Raw genomic sequence first — 21,094 nt, 5'->3', positions numbered from 1 at the left:
GTGAGGACACTTTGATAAGTTGGAAGTACACCTCATGCAAGAAGCTTCTCAGAAGTATTTGTTGTTTGGTTCCCCTATCAGTCGTTCAGTCCAGGTTTACCCCGAGAGAGGAACCTTTCTTCCCCGGGAGCCCTCTGATTTGAAGTGGCTAGGAATTCCTAAAGTAACCATTCGGTTATGCCAGACCTTCTTGAGTGCATTCATTTCTGTGTAGTACTGAGGATCTCATGTTCTCATGAAAAGTGTAAAACCAGCTGGAGGTAACATTGATCAGGTGTTTTCATGTTACTTTTTCCTACAGTATTTCTGTCATCAATGGTACGATAAGTCAGAGCCATCCTCAGTAGTCACAGGGTAGTCAGTGATGCATGCAGATTGGATAACAAACATTGAAACACTACATTTGAAGTATTTACAAACATGACAGTCTAACTTTGCAACCCAGTGAATTAATATGAAAACACGTGAAAAATCTGAACTCTAGTTTAGGGTTTATCTTCTTTCAGCTCGATGCCTTGAATGCAAACAGCCACTCTGTCCAGAAGGCTGTCAGGCTCCGCCGTACCGTTGAATACAGGGGCTCACAATTCAAAAGAACCTCTCAGGCAGCCTCCGAACTAGAACACAGCCAATTCCTAATAGAATTTCCGTTCTTGCATCGTCCAAAACTGAGGTTCAGCATGTGGGTTATACGTACTCTAATCCTCCCGTGTGCAGGCAGCTTAACAAATCCTGTTTCCAGTGAGCTGTCTCTTTGAATGCCGGTATTCCACGTAGACTTCTCTTCAGGGCTTCATGTGGAATCGCCCAACTTCCAGTTGGTAGATCTGGTGAAGATTACTTTTTCTTTATTTGTTTCCATTTACAGTAGTCAGCCTTTTCTCACCTTGGACTTTATATTTCCAGTAGCACATCAAAACACTGTTTGAAGAATAAAATTCCGTGTTTTTTGTAGCGATGCTGATACTGTTATACCTCCTGGTGCTCTGGTGACTGCTGCTGAGCTTTCTAGATCTTCCTCTCTGTCAGTCAGCAGTTTGTTGGAAGAGAAGGTAAATTTTATTTCAACATATGCAGTGAGTCCTGTATTTTAGTAGAGCTCCAAACATTTTCCAACTGTTTGCGTTTATTCACAAGGGCTGTCAGATTCCTGTACTAAGACAACCAGCGTTACCAAGTCTTCTGGGCCCCCAAGGGCAATCAATGCCCACGACTGGTAAGTAACTAAAACTTTAGAATTTCTTTTCGGAAATTATCATCAGATAAACTGAACGGGATTTTTTTCTGTTTCCTCTCCCCACTCTGAAAGGTCATCCAACGAGAGCCAGTACACCTCGCTCGGCGGGTGGCAGACCAGGCTGGGACCTGTAAGTGTTCTGCAGAAATTCAGTATATTACTGCTCGTAACCTGTTAAATGAGGCCGTAGCACGTAACTTAGATAACAGCTGATTTATAATGAGGTAAGTGTGCCCAGATAGCTGTGGAGAATACAAGTGGTAATCGGGAGACCTTATTGTGGCCTTCCAGTACCTGCAGGGGGCCTACAGGGAAGCTGGGGAGGGGCTGTTTGCAAGGGCATGTAGCGATGAGGGGCAATGGTTTAAACTAGAGCAGAGCGGGTTTAGATTAGACATGAGGAAGAAGTTCTTTACAGTGAGGGTGGTGAGACACTGGCCCAGGTTGCCCAGAGAGGGGGTGGAGGCCCCATGCCTGGAGACATTCAAGGCCAGGCTGGATGAGGCTCTGAGCAACCTGATCTAGTTGAAGATGTCCCTGCTGACTGCAGGGGGGTTGCACTAGATGGCCTTTAGAGGTCCCTTCCAACCCAACACATTCTATGATTCTGTGATTCCAATTAGTTTTGAAATGGCTTGATTTTAATTGTCTTTGACAAAGGGCATATGTGATGGCACTAAGATGATTTAAAGTAAAACTCCAGTACACGATTGAAAAGAGGACTCTGAAAAATTAACACTTTTTGAGGAAACCGTAAGTACATCTACAAATGAAATACAATTAAAGAATCAGGTGGAAAGATGCCCTCTTGATTACTGGCTGAATCGGGCTGAAGAAATTGATTTCCCCATAGAATTCGGCCTTGTCCTGGTTCCGGTGGGGATAGGGTTAATTTTCCCTGGTATTCCATGCCATGTGAGCCACGCCCACCCTGAGCTGCCGGGGGAGGGGACAGGAAGTTGCTGCTTAAAAGCGGGCTGGGGCGTCCCGGGTCCGGCCGGTCGGCGAGCGGCGGGGAGCGGCGGTTCCGTAATCGCGTTTGTATATTCCCCTATCCGTGTTGTTGTTGTTGTTGTTGTTGTTGTTGTTGTTGTTGTTGTTGTTGTTGTTGTTGTTGTTGTTGTTGTTGTTGTTGTTGTTGTTTGCCTGTTCCCTTTGCTGTTCTGTTAAACTGCCTTTGTCCCAACCCAAGAGTCTTGCCTTTTCTTAGGATCCTTCCTCTATTAGGAAGGCACGTGCGAGCGGCACGTGGTTCTTTGTTGCCATCTGAGGCTAAACCACGACAGTCCTTTTTGGCGCCCAACGTGGGGCTCGAAGGGTTGAGATAACGACAGAATCCAACTAGAACGTGGAAAAAACGGTTTTGGTTTTTTTTTTCTTGTATGCATTTATTTTATTAGGTAAATAGTCACTGGTCATCATGTTGCTTGGTTTGTTCTCATGGCTGTGTTACATAAATTCCTATATGGCTTATGTACTCCCTGCGATGCTGTTTACCATGTCTGGAAGAGGGATGAGGATTATCATTCTGCTGTCCTGTGCGATATCTGTTTATGATATGATAACATCACTGTTCAGACGGCTATTTTGGGGTGTTTATGTGGTTTTGTTGTCCTGTCCGTACATTGGACACCGTCTCTCAGAATTTGTTAATAGTTTCCCCAGCCCTTTTGCCTCCCTTTTCTCCTTCGGGTCAGGTATGACAGCTTTTGAGAATCTTGAATATCCTTGGGATACTCAAACCAGCGTGTTCCTAGTGTTATGTCTCCTGAATACGTTCCAGGTCTTGTTTAGGGTTAAGCAACTATTTAAGACTACCACCCGGAGATCTGCTCCGAGGCTGGATACTCAGGGGTGGCATGGCATGTGGGAGAGCATGGGCAGGTACCTAGAGAACTACTCACCTCCAATGGTCTGGGACTTCACCCCTGAACAATTACAGGACCCTGATAAAGTGGTAGAATATTTGAAGGGAAAATGCTGTGGCTATTCTAGAGAGGCACAACTCACCGCGCTGTGCTGGGCCCTGGCCAGTATCTACCAGGCACTGCTCAGAATTATGCAGCACCCTCAAGGGGAAGAGATGGAAACCAGACCGGCGGCCCCTGCGGCTGCTGCAGCCCCTGCGGCGGCCCCTGCGGCTACTGCAACCCCTGCGGCGGACACTGCGGCTACTGCAACCCCCGTGGTAGCCACTGCCACTGAACCAGGGAACCAACCCGTGCCGGTATCAGTTGCCCCCATACAGAAGAAGAAGTACACAAAGAAATCAGTTCGCTTAGTAAGAGATGATGATGAACCAGGGCCATCACGAGAGCAGGAGGAAGAGGCAGAACCAGAGATAATTACTCGATCCCTATCCTTGAGTGAGCTGCGGGATATGCGAAAAGATTTCAGCCGACTTTCAGGCGAGCACATTGTCACCTGGCTGCTCCGGTGCTGGGATAATGGGGCCAGTAGCCTGGAATTAGAGGGTAGGGAGGCCAGGCAGCTGGGATCCCTGTCTAGGGAAGGCGGCATTGACAAGGCGATTGGGAAAAAGACCCAAGCCCTCAGCCTCTGGAAACGACTCCTGTTAGGCGTGAGGGAGAGGTACCCCTTCAGTGAGGATGTTGTATGTCAGCCAAGCAAGTGGACTACCATGGAAAGAGGTATCCAGTACCTGAGAGAATTAGCCGTGCGGGAGATGATTTATTATGACTTGGACAATGCAGACTTACCCACAGACCCTGATGAGGTGCGATGCACAAGGCCCATGTGGCGGAAGTTTGTACGGAGCGCACCATCGTCATATGCCAACTCCCTGGCAGTAATGGAATGGAAAGGTGAAGAGGGACCAACGGTAGATGAGGTAGCTGGCTGGCTCCGGCGATATGAAGAAAGTCTCTCTTCCCCCCTTGTCTCAGCTGTGGAGAAATTGTCGCGGAAGGTCCAGCAACTTGAAGAGAATATGTTCTACTCCCCACCTGCACGGGCCAGCATGTCAGCTATTAGAAGCAGGCATTTCCCCACTCAAGAGAGAGAGTACAGAGGGTACACACCACGAGGCACCCTGTGGTTCTACCTGCAGGACCACGGAGAGGACATGAGGAAGTGGGATGGACGACCTACTTCGATCCTGCGGACACGGGTACAGGGGTTGCAAGGAAGGACAACCACAAAAGGGGATCCCTCTAGGAAAAGTGCCGCCCCAGTTTCCAGTGGGCCGTTCCCCAGACAAAGCAGAAGGCCTGATCTTGCTTCTGATCCTCTTGAAGGAACTTCCAAGTCATTTATGCAAGAAGTGAGTAATGGATACTATGACCAGTATTAGGGGGGCCCTGCCTCCGGCCAGGTGGAGGAAAGGGACAACCGGGTTTATTGGACGGTGTGGATTCGATGGCCTGGCACATCAGACCCACAGGAGTATAAGGCTCTAGTGGACACGGGTGCGCAGTGTACTTTAATACCATCAAGCTATAGAGGGGCAGAACCCATTTGTATTTCTGGGGTGACAGGGGGATCCCAAGAGTTGACTGTACTGGAGGCAGAAGTGAGCCTAACTGGGAATGAGTGGCAAAAACATCCCATTGTGACTGGCCCAGAGGCTCCATGCATCCTTGGTATAGATTACCTCAGGAGAGGGTATTTTAAGGACCCAAAAGGGTACCGCTGGGCCTTTGGCATAGCTGCTTTGGAGACAGAGGAAGTTAAACAGTTGTCTGCCTTGCCTGGTCTCTCGGAGGATTCTTCTGTTGTGGGGTTGTTGAGGGTCAAAGAACAACAGGTGCCGATTGCTACCACAACGGTGCATCGGCGGCAGTATCGCACTAACCGAGACTCTCTGATTCCCATCCATGAGCTGATTCGTCAACTAGAGGTTCAAGGAGTGATCAGCAAGACTCGCTCCCCCTTTAACAGTCCCATATGGCCGGTGCGAAAATCTAATGGAGAGTGGAGGCTAACTGTAGACTATCGTGGTCTGAATGAAGTCACGCCACCGCTGAGTGCTGCCGTGCCGGACATGCTAGAACTGCAGTATGAACTGGAGTCCAAGGCAGCCAAGTGGTATGCCACGATTGATATAGCGAATGCATTCTTCTCAATCCCTTTGGCAGCAGAGTGCAGGCCACAGTTTGCTTTCACTTGGAGGGGCGTCCAATACACCTGGAATCGACTGCCCCAGGGGTGGAAACACAGTCCCACCATTTGCCATGGACTGATCCAGACTGCACTGGAACAGGGTGAAGCTCCAGAACATCTGCAGTACATTGATGACATCATTGTATGGGGAAACACAGCAGAAGAAGTTTTTGAGAAAGGGAGTAAAATAGTCCAAATCCTTCTGAACGCTGGTTTTGCCATAAAACGAAGTAAGGTCAAGGGACCTGCGCAGGAGATCCAGTTTTTAGGAATAAAATGGCAAGATGGACACCGTCAGATTCCAATGGATGTGATCAACAAAATAGCAGCTGTGTCTCCACCAACTAGTAAAAAGGAAACACAGGCTTTCTTAGGCATTGTGGGTTTTTGGAGAATGCATATCCCAGATTACAGTCAAATTGTAAGCCCTCTGTATCAAGTAACCCGGAAGAAGAATGATTTTAAATGGGGTCCTGAGCAACGACAAGCTTTTGAACAAATCAAACAGGAAATAGTCCATGCAGTGGCCCTGGGGCCAGTCCGGGCAGGACAAGATGTTAAAAATGTGCTCTATACCGCAGCCGGGGAGAACGGCCCTACCTGGAGCCTCTGGCAGAAAGCACCAGGGGAGACTCGAGGTCGACCCCTAGGGTTTTGGAGTCGTGGATACAGAGGATCCGAAGCCCGCTACACTCCAACAGAAAAAGAGATATTGGCAGCATATGAAGGGGTTCGAGCTGCTTCGGAAGTAGTTGGTACAGAAGCACAGCTCCTCTTAGCACCTCGACTGCCGGTGCTGGGTTGGATTTTCAAAGAAAGGGTCCCCACCACACATCATGCAACCGATGCTACATGGAGTAAGTGGATTGCACTGATCACGCAGCGAACTCGAATGGGAAACCCCAGTCGCCCAGGAATTCTGGAAGTGATCATGGACTGGCCAGAAGGCAAGGATTTCGGAATGTCACCAGAGGAGGAGGTGACGCGTGCAGAAGAGGCCCCACCATATAATAAACTGCCAGAAAATGAGAAGAAATATGCCCTGTTCACTGATGGGTCCTGCCGTATTGTGGGAAAGCATCGAAAGTGGAAGGCTGCTGTGTGGAGTCCTACACGACGGGTTGCAGAAGCCAGTGAGGGACAGGGTGAATCGAGCCAGTTTGCAGAGGTGAAGGCTATTCAGCTGGCTTTGGACATTGCTGAGCGAGAAAAATGGCCAGTACTTTATCTCTACACTGACTCATGGATGGTGGCAAATGCTCTGTGGGGGTGGCTACAGCAGCGGAAGCAGGGCAACTGGCAGCACAGAGGCAAACCCATCTGGGCTGCTGACCTATGGCAAGATATTGCTGCCCGGATAGAGAATCTGGTTGTGAAAGTACGCCATGTAGATGCCCATGTACCGAAGAATTGGGCCACGGAGGAACATCAGAACAAGCAGCAGGTGGATCGGGCCGCTAGGATTGAAGTGGCTCAGGTGGATCTGGACTGGCAACGTAAGGGTGAACTATTCATAGCTCGGTGGGCCCATGACTCCTCAGGCCATCAAGGGAGAGATGCGACATATAGATGGGCTCGTGACCGAGGGGTGGACTTGACCATGGACACTATTGCACAGGTCATCCATGAATGTGAGACATGCGCTGCGATCAAACAAGCCAAGCGTTTGAAGCCTCTTTGGTATGGAGGGCGATGGCTGAAATACAAATATGGGGAGGCCTGGCAGATTGATTATATCACACTGCCACAAACCCGTCAAGGCAAGCGCTATGTGCTCACAATGGTGGAAGCAACCACTGGATGGCTGGAAACACCCTGTGCCCCATGCCACTGCCCGGAACACTATCCTGGGCCTTGAAAAGCAAGTCCTGTGGCGACATGGTACCCCAGAGAGAATTGAGTCGGACAACGGGACTCATTTCCGAAACAGCCTCATAGACACCTGGGCCAAAGACCATGGTATCGAGTGGGGGTATCACATTCCCTATCACGCACCAGCCTCTGGGAAGGTGGAACGATACAATGGGCTGTTAAAAACTACACTGAGAGCAATGGGTGGTGGGACTTTCAAACACTGGGATACACATTTAGCAAAAGCTACCTGGCTAGTTAACACCAGGGGATCTCACAATCAGGCTGGCCCTGCCCAATCAAAACTTCCACGTACTGTAGAAGGGGATAAAGTCCCCATAGTGCACATGAAGAATATGCTAGGGAAGACAGTCTGGGTTAGTCCTGCCTCAGGCAAAGGCAAACCCATCCGTGGGATTGCTTTTGCCCAAGGACCTGGGTGCACTTGGTGGGTGATGCGGCAGGATGGGGAAGTCCGATGTGTACCTCATGGGGATCTGATTTTGGGCGAGAATAGCCAATGAATCAGATTCTGTGCTGTTAATTGCTAAGTAACACTGTCACTGTATGTCCTCATTGCTATAATTACTATCAGTTGTACTACAAGTAAGGCACAGGGATGATGGGATAAGAACTGATCTCAGCAGCTGGCGCCCAGCAGTTTCTTCAAGATCTACATCTTCAGCCCACGGACCGCGTGCATGAGCCACACCAGGTGCACCAGTCACAAGCTCCGAAAAATACAGCATGCAACAGACCAGCACCACGCAGCATCTCACCTGCCCTGAGAGACTGTTCTAACAGATGGAGCCCAAAGCCGTGGATTAAAAGAACTCAACGGACACTTTGGAGGGATGGCCCATAAACTAAGGGCATTATATGTGCGTATATATATATATATATATAACAGGGGAAAGTGGTGGCAATTCATTGGAACCTGCTGGGCATGGCATAGATGGTATGGAATAAGGGGTGGATAATGTCCTGGTTCCGGTGGGGATAGGGTTAATTTTCCCTGGTATTCCATGCCATGTGAGCCACGCCCACCCTGAGCTGCCGGGGGAGGGGACAGGAAGTTGCTGCTTAAAAGCGGGCTGGGGCGTCCCGGGTCCGGCCGGTCGGCGAGCGGCGGTTCCGTAATCGCGTTTGTATATTCCCCTATCCGTGTTGTTGTTGGTGTTGTTGTTGTTTGCCTGTTCCCTTTGCTGTTCTGTTAAACTTCCTTTGTCCCAACCCAAGAGTCTTGCCTTTTCTTACGATCCTTCATGTATTAGGAAGGCACGTGCGAGCGGCACGTGGTTCTTTGTTGCCATCTGAGGCTAAACCACGACAGGCCTCCAGCATTCTTTTTTTAACAACCTAGTTGATACTGATTGAGCAAATTATTGGAAAAGTCAACGTTCTTATATGATGACAATTTTGAATTCCTTCCATTTAGTCATCTCAAATAGCCAAGCTGCTTTCTCTCAGTTGGAGAGAGAGAGAAGAGTCTGATCTATTACTGCCGTGTCAAGTGAGTCCTCCCTTTTGGTATATATTTGTCCTAGACAGATTGTAAGGGTGCATTGTGTTTATAAAATCTTGAAGAAAAATGAAAACAAAAGCCAGGGTCCATGCCACAGATTATCTAAAAATCTCAAATTCAGTAGGCAAGAAAATAACAATTTGGGGGTGAGAACAGGCCAAATACATCATCATGAGTCCGCAACATAGGAAGCGTACGTGGAAGAAGTCCAAAGACGTTTGAGAGAAGATTAGTTATTATTTGTGCAGTACTTTGAAGGTCAGAAGTGTGAAGTATGAAGTGTATCAAGGATTGGTGGAGGAGCGGTGGGCACTTGGCACGTGGGAGTCTCTCCTAAGCAGGGGCAGCCTCCATCCACAGTCGCAAAGCTGCGTATAGGGAGAGAAGACTGAGGGAACTGCTGGGGGTGATGTTGTGGGAGGCAAGTGTGAGGATCAAGAAATGAGCGTAGTCTCAAATGGAAGCAGGGAGAAAAATGCTTAGGCTGAGAACACGCAGTGCTCGCCACCACGCTCCGGCTTCATTCGCTTTCCTCTCTGAAATCAGAGCAGAGTGTAACAAACGGTGACACATGTATTTGGGTTTCTTTAGAAGTTCCAGTCGAGGACGCCTGCGTGGTGAACGTACCCAGAGGACCCAAGCCCCAACGCTACCAGCATCAACAGCAGTCTTCGTGCCAGCGCCTCCGCCTTCCTTGTACCCTCCACCACCCCAAGCACTTCCTCTTCTACCGGGGGCACTACGACCACAGTTTCCTCCCCAGTTTCCACCTGGTCAGCCTCCATCTGCCAGCTACACTGACTCCCCTCCAGGATATCCCCCAGCTCCTGCAAACATGTCATCAGCCTGGGTACCAACAGCAGTACCAACGGCGCATTCCGATCCCATCCCAGTGACACAAGCTCCACCTTTATCTAGGGAGGAGTTTTACAGAGAACACCAGCGACTGGAAGAGGAGTAAGTACTTGGCTCAAGGAAGTTGTGTTTGTTCTTTTTCATTTTTGTATTCTGAGAGCGTACCGGACTGCAGTTACGCTGAAGTGCATCTGACATAAGCAAAAATGACATAGTATTTTTTTCAACAGGCTTTTTTCTTGCAGACGGCAAACGTGCAAAATTAAAAGAAGACAAACGTAATTCTAAAACTGTCCCTTCAACTTACAGGAATTCTAAACTGGTTTTGCTTAAATAGGACATGCACCTTTTGCGCTTGCATGCAGTATACGTTTTCTCACGTTGGGCACGGTTTGTTTCTTGGTGTCGTTTTGTCCTAAAGGTCAAACTCTAATTGTAATAAAGGTCAAACGAATGCTTTTACTAAGGAGTTGATGGAATACAAAAGGTGCAAAAGGCGCGCAGGCGTTCATTTTCCAGGTAAGTGCTCAACATGTCCATAACGGAGAAGCAGATTGTCTAGAAGAATCAGGAGGAGTTCCGCTCCACCCCTCGGTCATTCGATGGACTGGATGGTTCGAGGCGTTAGCAGTGACAGGAGTTTCATATGTAGCTTACTAGCTCAGATACATGGCAGAGGTTGCTGAGGAGAAATAACTGGACTCCAGACAATCTAATGTGAATCAACAGAAGCCGTTTATTAAGCACAGATCATCATCTTTTATACCCTGCGTTGTAGCCGTACATGCCACTTGCTTATTTCCGATTAGCTAGTTACACTGTCCACGCGCTGTGCATGCAGTTCATTCACACATCAGATATTGGTTACAAGAATTCACATAGTAAATTGCTTAGTCACTAGCACAACATGTTTTCTGCCTTCTCAGTCCCGTTTTTCCCATGTACTAATTCCATCTTCTACCACCTGTTTTGCCCTTAATCTAATCTCTCATAGTAGGGAGGCTGGCTCACGTGACCATTTTCTCTCAGATACACTCCTACAATACCCCCTTTTTCTTCTTGAGCCAGACAGACCTTACGCATGGCATTTTCTATCATGTCAGTCACTTTGCGGAGAACACACGAGGCTACCATAATCAATAATAATATAACCAACAATAGCATGAGCCCTTGCTTTAGGAAGTCTGATAACCATCCCGTTATACCCCATGAGCTTAACCAATCATCAAAACCATTTTTAACCACTTTTAATTTGGACATGTTATCCTTCAGCTCCCGTAACTGCTTATGAATGGATGATAAGTGTTCAGAAAGGTTCATACAACACATACCTTCAAAATCTTCACACCCATGACCCTGAGCTAACAGCAAAAACTCAATAGCCGCTCGATTTTGCAACGTAGCATGCCGAATGCTATCAACATCAGTAAGCAAGCTAGATATGATTTCAGTTTTAGGTTTATCTGTTTACTTGCCCAACACCCTAACTTTCTAATATCTCCTAGGGCTTTCCCTGCTGCAACCCCGGGGGCTAGCAAGGATGTTACAACCGTAGTGGGCAGATCCCAAAACTGGACTTCTTCGTTACATGTCAAATCAAGGGTCACGACAGATCGTTTCGACCGTGCATGCCGATTCGTCACATTCCACACCGTGGTGTTCAATAGATCTTTCAGTGACAGCTTAAACATGGTCAATTTACCTATATAACATGGCCCTCCCACAGGTCGCACAGGAACACCTTGCCAGGCGCGATCACCACAAATCAAAAATAATCCTGGGGGTAGGGCCTTTGCCGAATCGTTCTTCCAATGATTCCCCACCCCTGTGGTGTCTCCACAAAAGTTCACTAGGGTCGTGTTAAACGTTGGGTAAACTGAATTGAATCCTGCTGTATTAAAAGGAGCCGAAACACCAAGGGTTCTTAATTTTGTACTCAGCTGCAGTGCTTTGCTCCCAAAGAAGACACAAGACCCGTTACGTGGAATGGAACTGAGCAAATCAAGTTCTTGTGGTGGGACAGGGGCAGTGACGTTAAGTGAATTAATAATTAGACCGGTCAACACCGCCAGTCCTATAAATTTCGTTTCGTACTATTGTGCTGACAGAACGTGTTGTATATGGCTGGGATGGACACGTTGTTGGTCTGATTACAAGCTTGTTCTAACGTCAGTTTCAACACCGACGCATTCCGAACGTACCCAGGAAACACGTGGGGGTCATACATGGGGACTCCTATTAAACATGTTCGAAAAGAATCCCCTGGGGTTGCCATGGATAGGCAAAAGGAAACTTGCCCTGTCTGATTAGCTATTGTCACCCATATGTTTTCTCGGGGCATGATAGGTACTGCAGGATGGCAGCTGCAAATTCCGATCACAAGGATAAGCCCGACACTAATTCCCAGTGGCATCTTCAAATATCAGTACCCTTGCCCTTCTTTCTGCGCTGTAGATGACCGAACCTGTTGCTACAGTGACGTACTACCTGTTCCCACTGGTCCTCTGGAACCGACCAAACCTCTGGCAGCAGCACCGTGTAACGGCACCGTATGTCACACACCCTGGCCAGTCCTTGTGAATGGTAGGCTTCCCTAATCTCCTGTCGTTCAGCCAGCTCGTGTTGAGGTGAACCTGACTCTATATGCCCTGTTGCAATAGCTAAACGAATTAAACCCGTCACCTTACTTAGTTCCTTATTAAAAGACACAGCACACCCTGTCACCTTACTTAGTTCCTTATTAAAACACACAGCACACTGGGCCGCAGCACGTGGTCTTTCAAACCACCACCGGCCTCGACAATCCTCACAAGGCACAAGGATCCATGGGTCACAGTTCCACACCTGGGGCACTGCACTTCTTCAGCCCTCACCATCGTTGTTGGTGTTGTGGGGTAACTCATTCGAATCCGCCTTCTCAAACCAGGGCTTTATCCACTTGGCTGGTACCCATCTGGTTCCGGCATCTGTAACTGTGGAATGTGGATAATGAGGTGAAGTCTCTGTGCTCAAAGAGCAATTCAGACTGGCTTTGCTATCTCTTGTGCAGCCCAGGGGAGCGAAGGCTTGTCTGGCTCTCACAGGATACATAAATGACGGGGTAGTCCTGGGGAGCCAGGACAGCCCTGCTTTTCGTCAGCAGAGACAGTAAAATCAAGATAACAGAGACCTTGTGTAGCTCTTTGTTTCCTTGAGAGGCTGCCATGCCCGGTAATTGACCTTTGCCTCATTACCTGTGAAATGCATATTAAAGTTGACACCCTGCATATGCTAATGAAGATTTTAGACATCATGCTAAACATATATGACTATAGCACTTGTCTCTCCACCCAAATCATAGTACACGTCACCTGGGGGAGGGAAACCTCATAATTTTGGGGATAAAAGGATGGAGAAAATGACTGTTAAATTGGGAGAGAAGAAACTTGATACCTGACGGACCAGTCGATGGGCTGCGTTCTCTTCCTCCACCCCAGGCAGGGACGCCGTTCTGGGTAAGCGCTGCGCCCTTCACCCTCTGGGGAATGTTACCCCGGCTTGTTGTACTATCGTTATTTTTGCTAGCAATATTAACCTTCAGTAATTAGTGCTATTGTAGTCAGTGAATTTATCAACGGCAATCTCGAATCTGCGACTGTTGCTCTCAATAAAGTAACTAGTTTCGATTATTTGTGAATCTGATTCAGTGAAAGTCCTTTGGTGGGACTCTGATAGTAAATCAGTGAAAGTCCTGGGACTCTGACAGACAAATATCGAAACTACAGTCTTTTTAACGCGACAGTAACGACACAGGCATATCCTCGACCCCAGGTTAATAGTCTACACGGTCCTTCCCACTTCCCCGTCACACCGTTTTTAACTGCTACCATGCCATTTTCCTGCCTAAAATCCCCCAGGTCTCTCTGCAGGCCTGTGCCGTGCCGCACGATTGGAGGTACAAGGCAGTGTTGAGGAAGGCGTAGGAAGTTCAGGACGTAAATGGCTTTGTTCAGTCGATCTAAAGGGCTCAGCCCTTGCTCTCCCCCTTTCTGTTTTTGAAGCAAATTTTTTAAAGACTGGTTCATGCGTTCCACTATGGCTTGACCCGTCGGAGAATGTGGTGTGCCAGTCACATGTGTAATGCCCCACAGCTGTAGAAATACCTCTGTTGAACAGGCTACGTACCCTGGGCCATTATCAGTCTTTATCACACGCGGTACGCCTAAGGCCGTGAACGCGCATCGCAAATGTCTTAGTACATTTTTACTGGATTCACCAGTCTGCGCAGTTGCCCAAATTGCAGTTGAATAACAGTCTACACTCAGGTGTATAAATTTCAGTTTTCCAAATTCTGACACATGGGTTACATCAGTCTGCCAGAACTCCAAAGGTCCATGCCCTCGGGGACTGACGCCTGGGTTGAAGTTAGGTATAAATGGTTGACAATCAGCACAAGTTTGCACTATACCTCGGGCGTCAGACTCCGAGATCCCAAATTGTCTGCACAGCATTCGTGCAGATTGATGGAAGAATGTATGAGAGGCACGTGCTTGCACAAACTTATCTGGAGGTGGTGCGGCCCATGCAGGAGCCACAAGTTTATCAGCTCGTCTATTGCCCTCAGCTAAACCTTCTGGGAGCCCCGAATGGCTGCGAATATGGGTGATGAAATAAGGATCGTGCCGTTCACTGAGTAGGAGCAACAGTTCATGGAGCAGGGTGAACAGCTGCTCATCACTGACCTCCTTCAGCAAAGCACGCTCCATTCGTTGAACGATTCCAACCACATATAAGGAGTCACATACGATATTAATACCTCCTTTTGTCCACCTGCAAACCCTTCTAGTACAGCGCGTAATTCTAGCTTTTGTGTGGACCCTTTACAGTCCGTGATCAAAATATCATGCCATTTATTGTCCGTGTACCATGTTATTGCTGCTTTCTGTGTCTTCCCCCCGGCATCTGTAAAGATTGTCAGCCCTCGGACAGGTCGTTGAGACAACGCGGGAATTTCCTCAATGTGTCCTACTTGTAGCACACTAAAAAACTTGTGCAGAGGCGAATGTACCTGAACTGTCCCAGCATAGTTCAAAAGCGCAATCTGCAACGCCATAGAGTGTCGCAAGGCCCACTGCAAGTATTCAGCTACTGAAGGAATTACCACATATTCAGGTTCCTGTCCGGATATCTCAACGATCCTCTGACGCCCCTTAATCACAAGTTGCACCATCACCTCTATCCTCGGGATAACCGTACGCTTTGGTTGGAGAGATAAAAAAATCCACTCCAGAATTTGTAGCAGGTCCCTTTCCTGTACCCATTGCATTACTAAAGTGAAAGGATGTTCGTCATGATTTATAATTAATAAACCTATCGAATGATCAGGGTCCCATTGATGCACGTAGGCGTTGATGACCTTATCACTGACCATCTGCATCGCCTTCTGCGCGTCCAAAGATAACTGTCTAGGGGCATCAACGCCACCGCCTCCTCGCAACAGGCGCATGAGAGGTGCTAAGTCTTCATTCGTAAGACCACACAATGTACGAACCCAGTTTAGATCTCCTAAGAGTTTTTGAACATCATTCAGCGTTGAAATGTGTGTTCTAATCTCCAACTTCTGTGGCCTAACTGTAGTTTTAGATATTTCCCATCCTAAATATTTCCAGGGTGGTTCTTTTTGAACTTTTTCTGGTGCAATTTGTAACCCTGCTTTCCCTAGTACCTGCTGCAGCTCCTCAATAGCCTTGTCACACTCTAATTGTTGTCCAGCTGTCAAGATGTCATCCATATAATGATAAATTATCCACTCAGGGTGTTTTTTCCGCACTGGTGCCAAAGCCCATGCTACGTACATCTGGCACAAGGCGGGTGAATTTTTCATTTCCTGTGGCAACACTACCCAATGATACCTGCACATAGGCCCATTCTTATTTGTTGTTGGCACGGAAAAAGCAAATTTTGGATAGTCATCGGGGTGCAAGGATATTGTGAAAAAGCAATCCTTCAGATCTATTATCAGAACCTCCCACCCTTTAGGGATCATGATAGGGGATGGCAAACCTGGCTGTAAAGCACCCATGTCCTCCATGACCTCATTAATTTTTCATAAATCGTGCAGTAACCGCCATTTGCCACTCTTTTTTGGGATGGTAAAAATGGGTGTATTCCAGGGGCTGGTTGTTGGTTCTATATGTCCCTTCTCCAACTGTTCCTGTACTAATTGCTCAATTGCGCGATTTTTTCCGAATTGAGCGGCCATTGGTCCACCCATACCGGGTCGTTCGTTTTCCACTTCAATTTCAAAAGAGGTCGCCCTTCCCCAATGGCCGCCCCAGAAAACCCGTCCCCCTAGTCGTTAAGCAAGCACCCAGTTGACTTAAAGCATCCCGGCCGAGCAGGCACACCGGCGCTACTGGCACATACGGTCGTATTGAACAAGCTCCACCATCAGGCATTTGGCATTGGATCACCTCTTTGCTTATTCTTCTTGTCTGAGTTCCTCCGACCCCCATTATGGATATAGCTGGGTCTTCTACGGGCCAAGAGGGTGGCCAACGACCTTGACTGATAATAGTCACATCAGCGCCGGTGTCTACAAGCATATCAAGTACGCACTTTTGACCCCTGGTGCTCTTAGGGCAACTCGCTGCAAGGGCTTTGTTTTACTGATTTCAGGGCTAAATATATATCTGCATTACCTGTTGAGCCAAAACCTTTATCCCCCCTTATCTATATAGCTGGTTGATATTCAAAGACCACTTCCTCCAAGCTCAGGATCGGTGCATCCCTAAGAGAAAGAAATCGGCCAAGGGACGCAGGAGACCTGCATGGTTGAGCAGGGAGCTTCTGAAAAAGCTCAAGTGGAAGAAGGAAGTCTACAATACGTGGAAGAAGGGACTGACCCCTTGGGAGGATTACAAGAATGCCACCAGAGCGTGCAGGGATGAAACAAGGAAAGCCAAGGCCGCCTTGGAATTAGACCTGGCCAGGGACATCAAGCACAACAAAAAGAGCTTCTACAAGTATATTGGAAGCAAAAGGAAGACCAGAGAAGTTGTAGGCCCACTGCTGAATGAGGCAGGAGTCATGGTGACGGAGGATGTGGAGAAGGCAGAGTTACTGAATGCCTTCTTTGCTTCGGTCTTTTCTGCTCGGCTCAGCCCTCAGGAGTCCCAGGCATTGAATAAAGTAACAGGGAAAGAAGACGACTTCCCTTGGGTTGAGGAGGAGCGAGTGAGGGACCAATTAGATCATCTAGATATTCACAAGTCCATGGGCCCTGATGGGATGCACCCGAGAGTGCTGAGGGAGCTGGCAGAAGTCATTGCTGGGCCGCTCTCCATCATCTTTGAAAAGTCCTGGAGAACAGGCGAGGTGCCTGGGGACTGGAGGAAAGCCAATGTCACTCCAGTCTTCAAGAAAGGCAAGAAGGAGGAGCCGGGGAACTACAGGCCGGTCAGCCTCACCTCCATCCCTGGAAAGATGATGGAACAGCTCGTTCTGGGTGTCATCTCAAGGCACGTGGAGGAAAAGAAAGCTATCAGAAGTACTCAGCATGGATTCACCAAGGGGAAATCATGTCTGACTAACCTGATAGCCTTCTACGATGGCATGACTAGATGGATAGATGAGGGGAGGGCGGTAGATGTGGTCTACCTTGACTTAAGCAAGGCGTTTGACACGGTCTCCCACAGCATCCTCATAGGGAAGCTTAGGAAGTGTGGGTTAGATGAATGGACAGTGGGGTGGATAGAAAACTGGTTGAAAGATAGAGCTCAGAGGGTTGTGATTAGGGGCACAGAGTCTAGTTGGAGACCAGTGACGAGTGGTGTTCCCCAAGGGTCAGTACTGGGTCCGATCCTGTTCAACATATTCATCAATGACCTGGATGAGGGGATAGAGTGCACCCTCAGCAAGTTTGCTGATGACACCAAGCTGGGTGGGATGGCTGACACACCGGAAGGCTGTGCCACCATACAGAGAGACCTGGACATGTTGGAGATCTGGGCAGAGAGAAACCTTATGAAGTTCAACAAGGGCAAGTGTAGGGTGCTACACCTGGGGAGGAACAACCCCATGCACCAGTACAGGTTGGGTGCTGACCTGCTGGAGAGCAGCTCTGTGGAAAGAGACCTGGGAGTCCTGGTGGACAACAGGATGACCATGAGTCAGCAATGTGCCCTTGTGGCCAAGAAGGCCAATGGCATCCTGGGGTGCATCAAGAAGAGCGTGGCCAGCAGGTCAAGGGAGGTCATCCTCCCCCTCTACTCTGCCTTGGTGAGGCCGCACCTGGAGTACTGTGTCCAGTTCTGGGCTCCCCGGTTCAAGAGGGACGGGGAACTGCTGGAAAGGGTGCAGCGGAGGGCTACAAAGATGATTAGGGGACTGGAACACCTCTCTTATGAGGAAAGGCTGAGGGATTTGGGTCTCCAGTCTGGAAAAAAGACGTCTGAGGGGTGACCTTATCAACGCTTCTAAATACTTAAAGGGTGGGTGTCAGGACGATGGGGCGAGGCTCTTTTCAGTGGTGCCTGGGGACAGGAGAAGAGGCAATGGGCAGAAACTGGAACATAGGAAGTTCCACCTAAACATGAGGAGGAACTTCTTCACCCTGAGGGTGGCAGAGCACTGGAACAGGCTGCCCAGAGAGGTGGTGGAGTCTTCAACTCTGGAGACATTCAAAACCCACCTGGACGTGTTCCTGTGTAACGTGCTCTAGGTGACCCTGCTCTGGCAGGGGGGTTGGACTAGATGATCTCCAGAGGTCCCTTCCAACCCTATGATTCTATGATTCTATGATTATCTGATTTCCGGCCGTTGGAACGGCGGCCTTAAATGGCATGACTTGTCCAATGCGAGTACCCGCTGGGATATGCACAGGTGGAGTGGGTGTCCATACCATTATTTTAATTGGACCTGTATAATCAGCGTCTATTACCCCAGGTAACACAAACAAACCCCGTCTGGTAATGGAAGATCGTCCCAATAATAGTGCACTCAGTCCATGCCCCAGTGGCCCTTCCATATCAGTAGGAATGCACTGCACTTGGGAGTCTGTAAGGGTAACCTCCTTTATTGTTGCCACGTCCACTCCGGCACTCCCTGTGGTGGCAGAGGCTGCGCTACCCACGCACCCTGACCCTGAGGCCTGGTTTGTGTCATCGCGCTCGGGCCCCCCACGCTCATCAGCCCGTTTCCCAATGGCGTGCCATCCTTATGGAATTTTGAGCGGCATTCAGATGCTCTATGTCCAAATTTCTAACACCGATTTCATGTGCCCGTAAATCCTCCCGTTCCTCTGCTCCTAGCAGGCGTCATATCTGTCTCTCCCCTCTGCTTTCCTACTCTACACTGTATCTTCAAATGACCGACCTTCCCACACTTAAAGCATTTCGGACCTGAATTACGATTACTGACCAAGGGCTTGACAGCCGCAGCAAAAGCGGAGGCCAAAAATCCTGCCTGTTCTTCAGGTGTCCCTACCCTACAGCATGCCTCTATCATGTTGGTAATGGTGGCGTGTCGAGGCAAAGTTTGCAAGATACGCTTACAGGCTGGATTTGCGTTCTCTACGGCCAATGATTGAAATACCGCCTCTTTGGCTGCCGCTGGCAGTTCTCCCCGGTCTAACGCATTCCTTAGTCTACCAAGAAACTGCATGAATCCCTCGCTGGGGCCCTGTTTTATCGTCGTATATGGGGGAGTGACCTTGCCATCCTCCGGCAACGTCCTCAGTGCTTCGCGAGCCAACTCTGCGGACTGTTGTAAGATAGCGACATCTAGCCGCGCTTGTCGCTGAGCATCAGCGAAAGGACCTGTTCCTGATAACATCTCCATGGTTGCCAGCCGCAACGGATCCCCCTCCCCTCTATTCAAATTCGCTATCACTGCACGTTGTACACCATCCTCCCACCTTGATCTCCACGTTAGTTCTTGCATTGGTGGGTGTGAGGATAAGGGACATCAGTGTCCGGCTATCAAAAGGAGTCATAAAATTAGTAGTGAAAATATTGTTAAGAAACGACTGAGTGTAGGGAGAACTAAGGCCAAAGTCATACACTAATTTTCTCGCTTCTTTTACCATCGGCCAAGGAAGACCCTCCCATCAATTGGGATTCCTTCGACCTCCCCTAGTTCCCCCCAGTATCACCGGAAATGCTGTTGGTAACATTATACCCTCTATCAAGGCATTTTGAATGATTCCTTTCCAATGCACTTGCGGATCCGGCGGCTCCCCTGAGCCCACGGTCGCACCCCCCAACTCTCCTCCCACGTTCCCGTTATCAAACTCTCCTCCTGCGTTCCCGTTCCCGCCGCCCCATACCCCCCCCGCTTTCACCCCTCTGTCACCTCTCCATATTTCATATCGCTTGCTCCTCCTCTTGTTTCCATTGTCTCTGTTGTTCTCTCTCTAACTGTTCCAATTTCTGTTGCAGTGTTTTTGCCGCCGCGCATGCGCCTTGCGGCAATTCTTGTTCAGCGGGAGAGGGAGGCGACGGTGGAAGCGGTGGGTACAGTGATGGAACAAAAGGTGGTCTGGGGTGCACATCAACATGTTGCCATGGAGGCTTAGGTGGACCTTCATAAAACCCAGTTCTGGGGTTGTACCACTCTGGTGGAGGTGCCGTTGGTCTTGCTTCCGAGGGTGGTGGTGCTGGCCAGGGAACGTCCTCCTCCATCGGTTCTTCTTTCTCTGGAACTTCCTCAGGTGGAGCAGAGGGGATCAGCAGGGGATCGTCCGAAACCTTCGGACCTGGCCTGTTCGATCCTCCTCCCGTGGGTTGTAATGCTGCAAAAGCCCCGGCCGCTGTGGCTCACTCCGCCTTCATATCTTGTAAGGTCAATAACACCAACCGCTATGTCGTCGCCAACGGTGATGCCTCTTTGTCTCCTTTACTTATCACTTCCCACAGTTTATTCCCAACAGCCTCCCATATTTCTGCTTTAAAAGCTGTCTGGGGCTCTGGTGCGAATCCGTTCTCTCTGCGCCATATTAACAGCCTTCGGAGCATACGCTCATCGTATTTCACCCCTCTCTTAGAGAGGATATGCAGGAGAAGTCTTAATACAGCCCCTTCTTCTTTTGTTACTTGTTGCCCCATCTCCTGCCCCGGCTGCTCACCTCTCTCCGGGTGTCCGTGGCCACGTTGTCTGTTTATTCCGGATTGCCGCCCAATCCGCCCGGTCTCAGTCCAGCTGAGCCATCCTCCAGCCGGTGGATCTCCTTCTGGGTCTTCCGCCCCTCGCATTCCGTTGCTCAAGCCAAGCGCCGATCGGTATCACGTCGGGGTCACCATCTGAGGAGAAATAACTGGACTCCAGATGATCCAATGTGAATCAACAGAAGCTGTTTATTAAGCACAGATCATCATCTTTTATACCCTGCGTTGTAGCTGTACACGTGACTCGCTTATTTCTGATTAGCTAGTTACACTGTCCACGCGCTGTGCATGCAGTTCATTCACACATCAGATTGGTTACAAGAATTCGCGTCGTAAATTGCTTAGTCACTAGCACAACAT

The 21,094-nt window shown here is 48.9% G+C and overlaps 1 protein-coding gene across 1 annotated transcript; it reads left to right on the top strand.

Annotated features, from left to right (window-relative positions):
• Positions 1 to 1,093: 1,093 nt before the first annotated feature.
• On the top strand, positions 1,094 to 20,145 carry LOC134509650 (uncharacterized). The gene is made up of 7 exons (XM_063322231.1): positions 1,094 to 1,216; positions 1,310 to 1,367; positions 9,327 to 9,692; positions 11,096 to 11,282; positions 12,045 to 12,139; positions 19,215 to 19,336; positions 20,009 to 20,145. The coding sequence occupies exons 1-7, from the start codon at positions 1,204 to 1,206 to the stop codon at positions 20,143 to 20,145; spliced, it is 978 nt and encodes a 325-aa protein (XP_063178301.1). The 5' UTR covers positions 1,094 to 1,203.
• The last annotated feature ends 949 nt before the right edge of the window (positions 20,146 to 21,094 follow it).

This window comes from Chroicocephalus ridibundus, unplaced genomic scaffold, assembly GCF_963924245.1.
Source record: "Chroicocephalus ridibundus unplaced genomic scaffold, bChrRid1.1 SCAFFOLD_26, whole genome shotgun sequence".
NCBI classification, from domain to species: Eukaryota; Metazoa; Chordata; class Aves; order Charadriiformes; family Laridae; genus Chroicocephalus; species Chroicocephalus ridibundus.
The sequence above is the reverse complement of the archived record's forward strand: the minus strand, read 5'-3'. Positions and strand labels throughout refer to the sequence as shown.

Coding starts and splice junctions, on each gene's coding strand:
- LOC134509650 (XM_063322231.1), top strand. Junction 1,368..9,326: donor GGCAGACCAGGCTGGGACCT/GTAAGTGTTCTG, acceptor GGGTTTCTTTAG/AAGTTCCAGTCGAGGACGCC. Junction 12,140..19,214: donor CAGCACCGTGTAACGGCACC/GTATGTCACACA, acceptor CGCATTCCTTAG/TCTACCAAGAAACTGCATGA.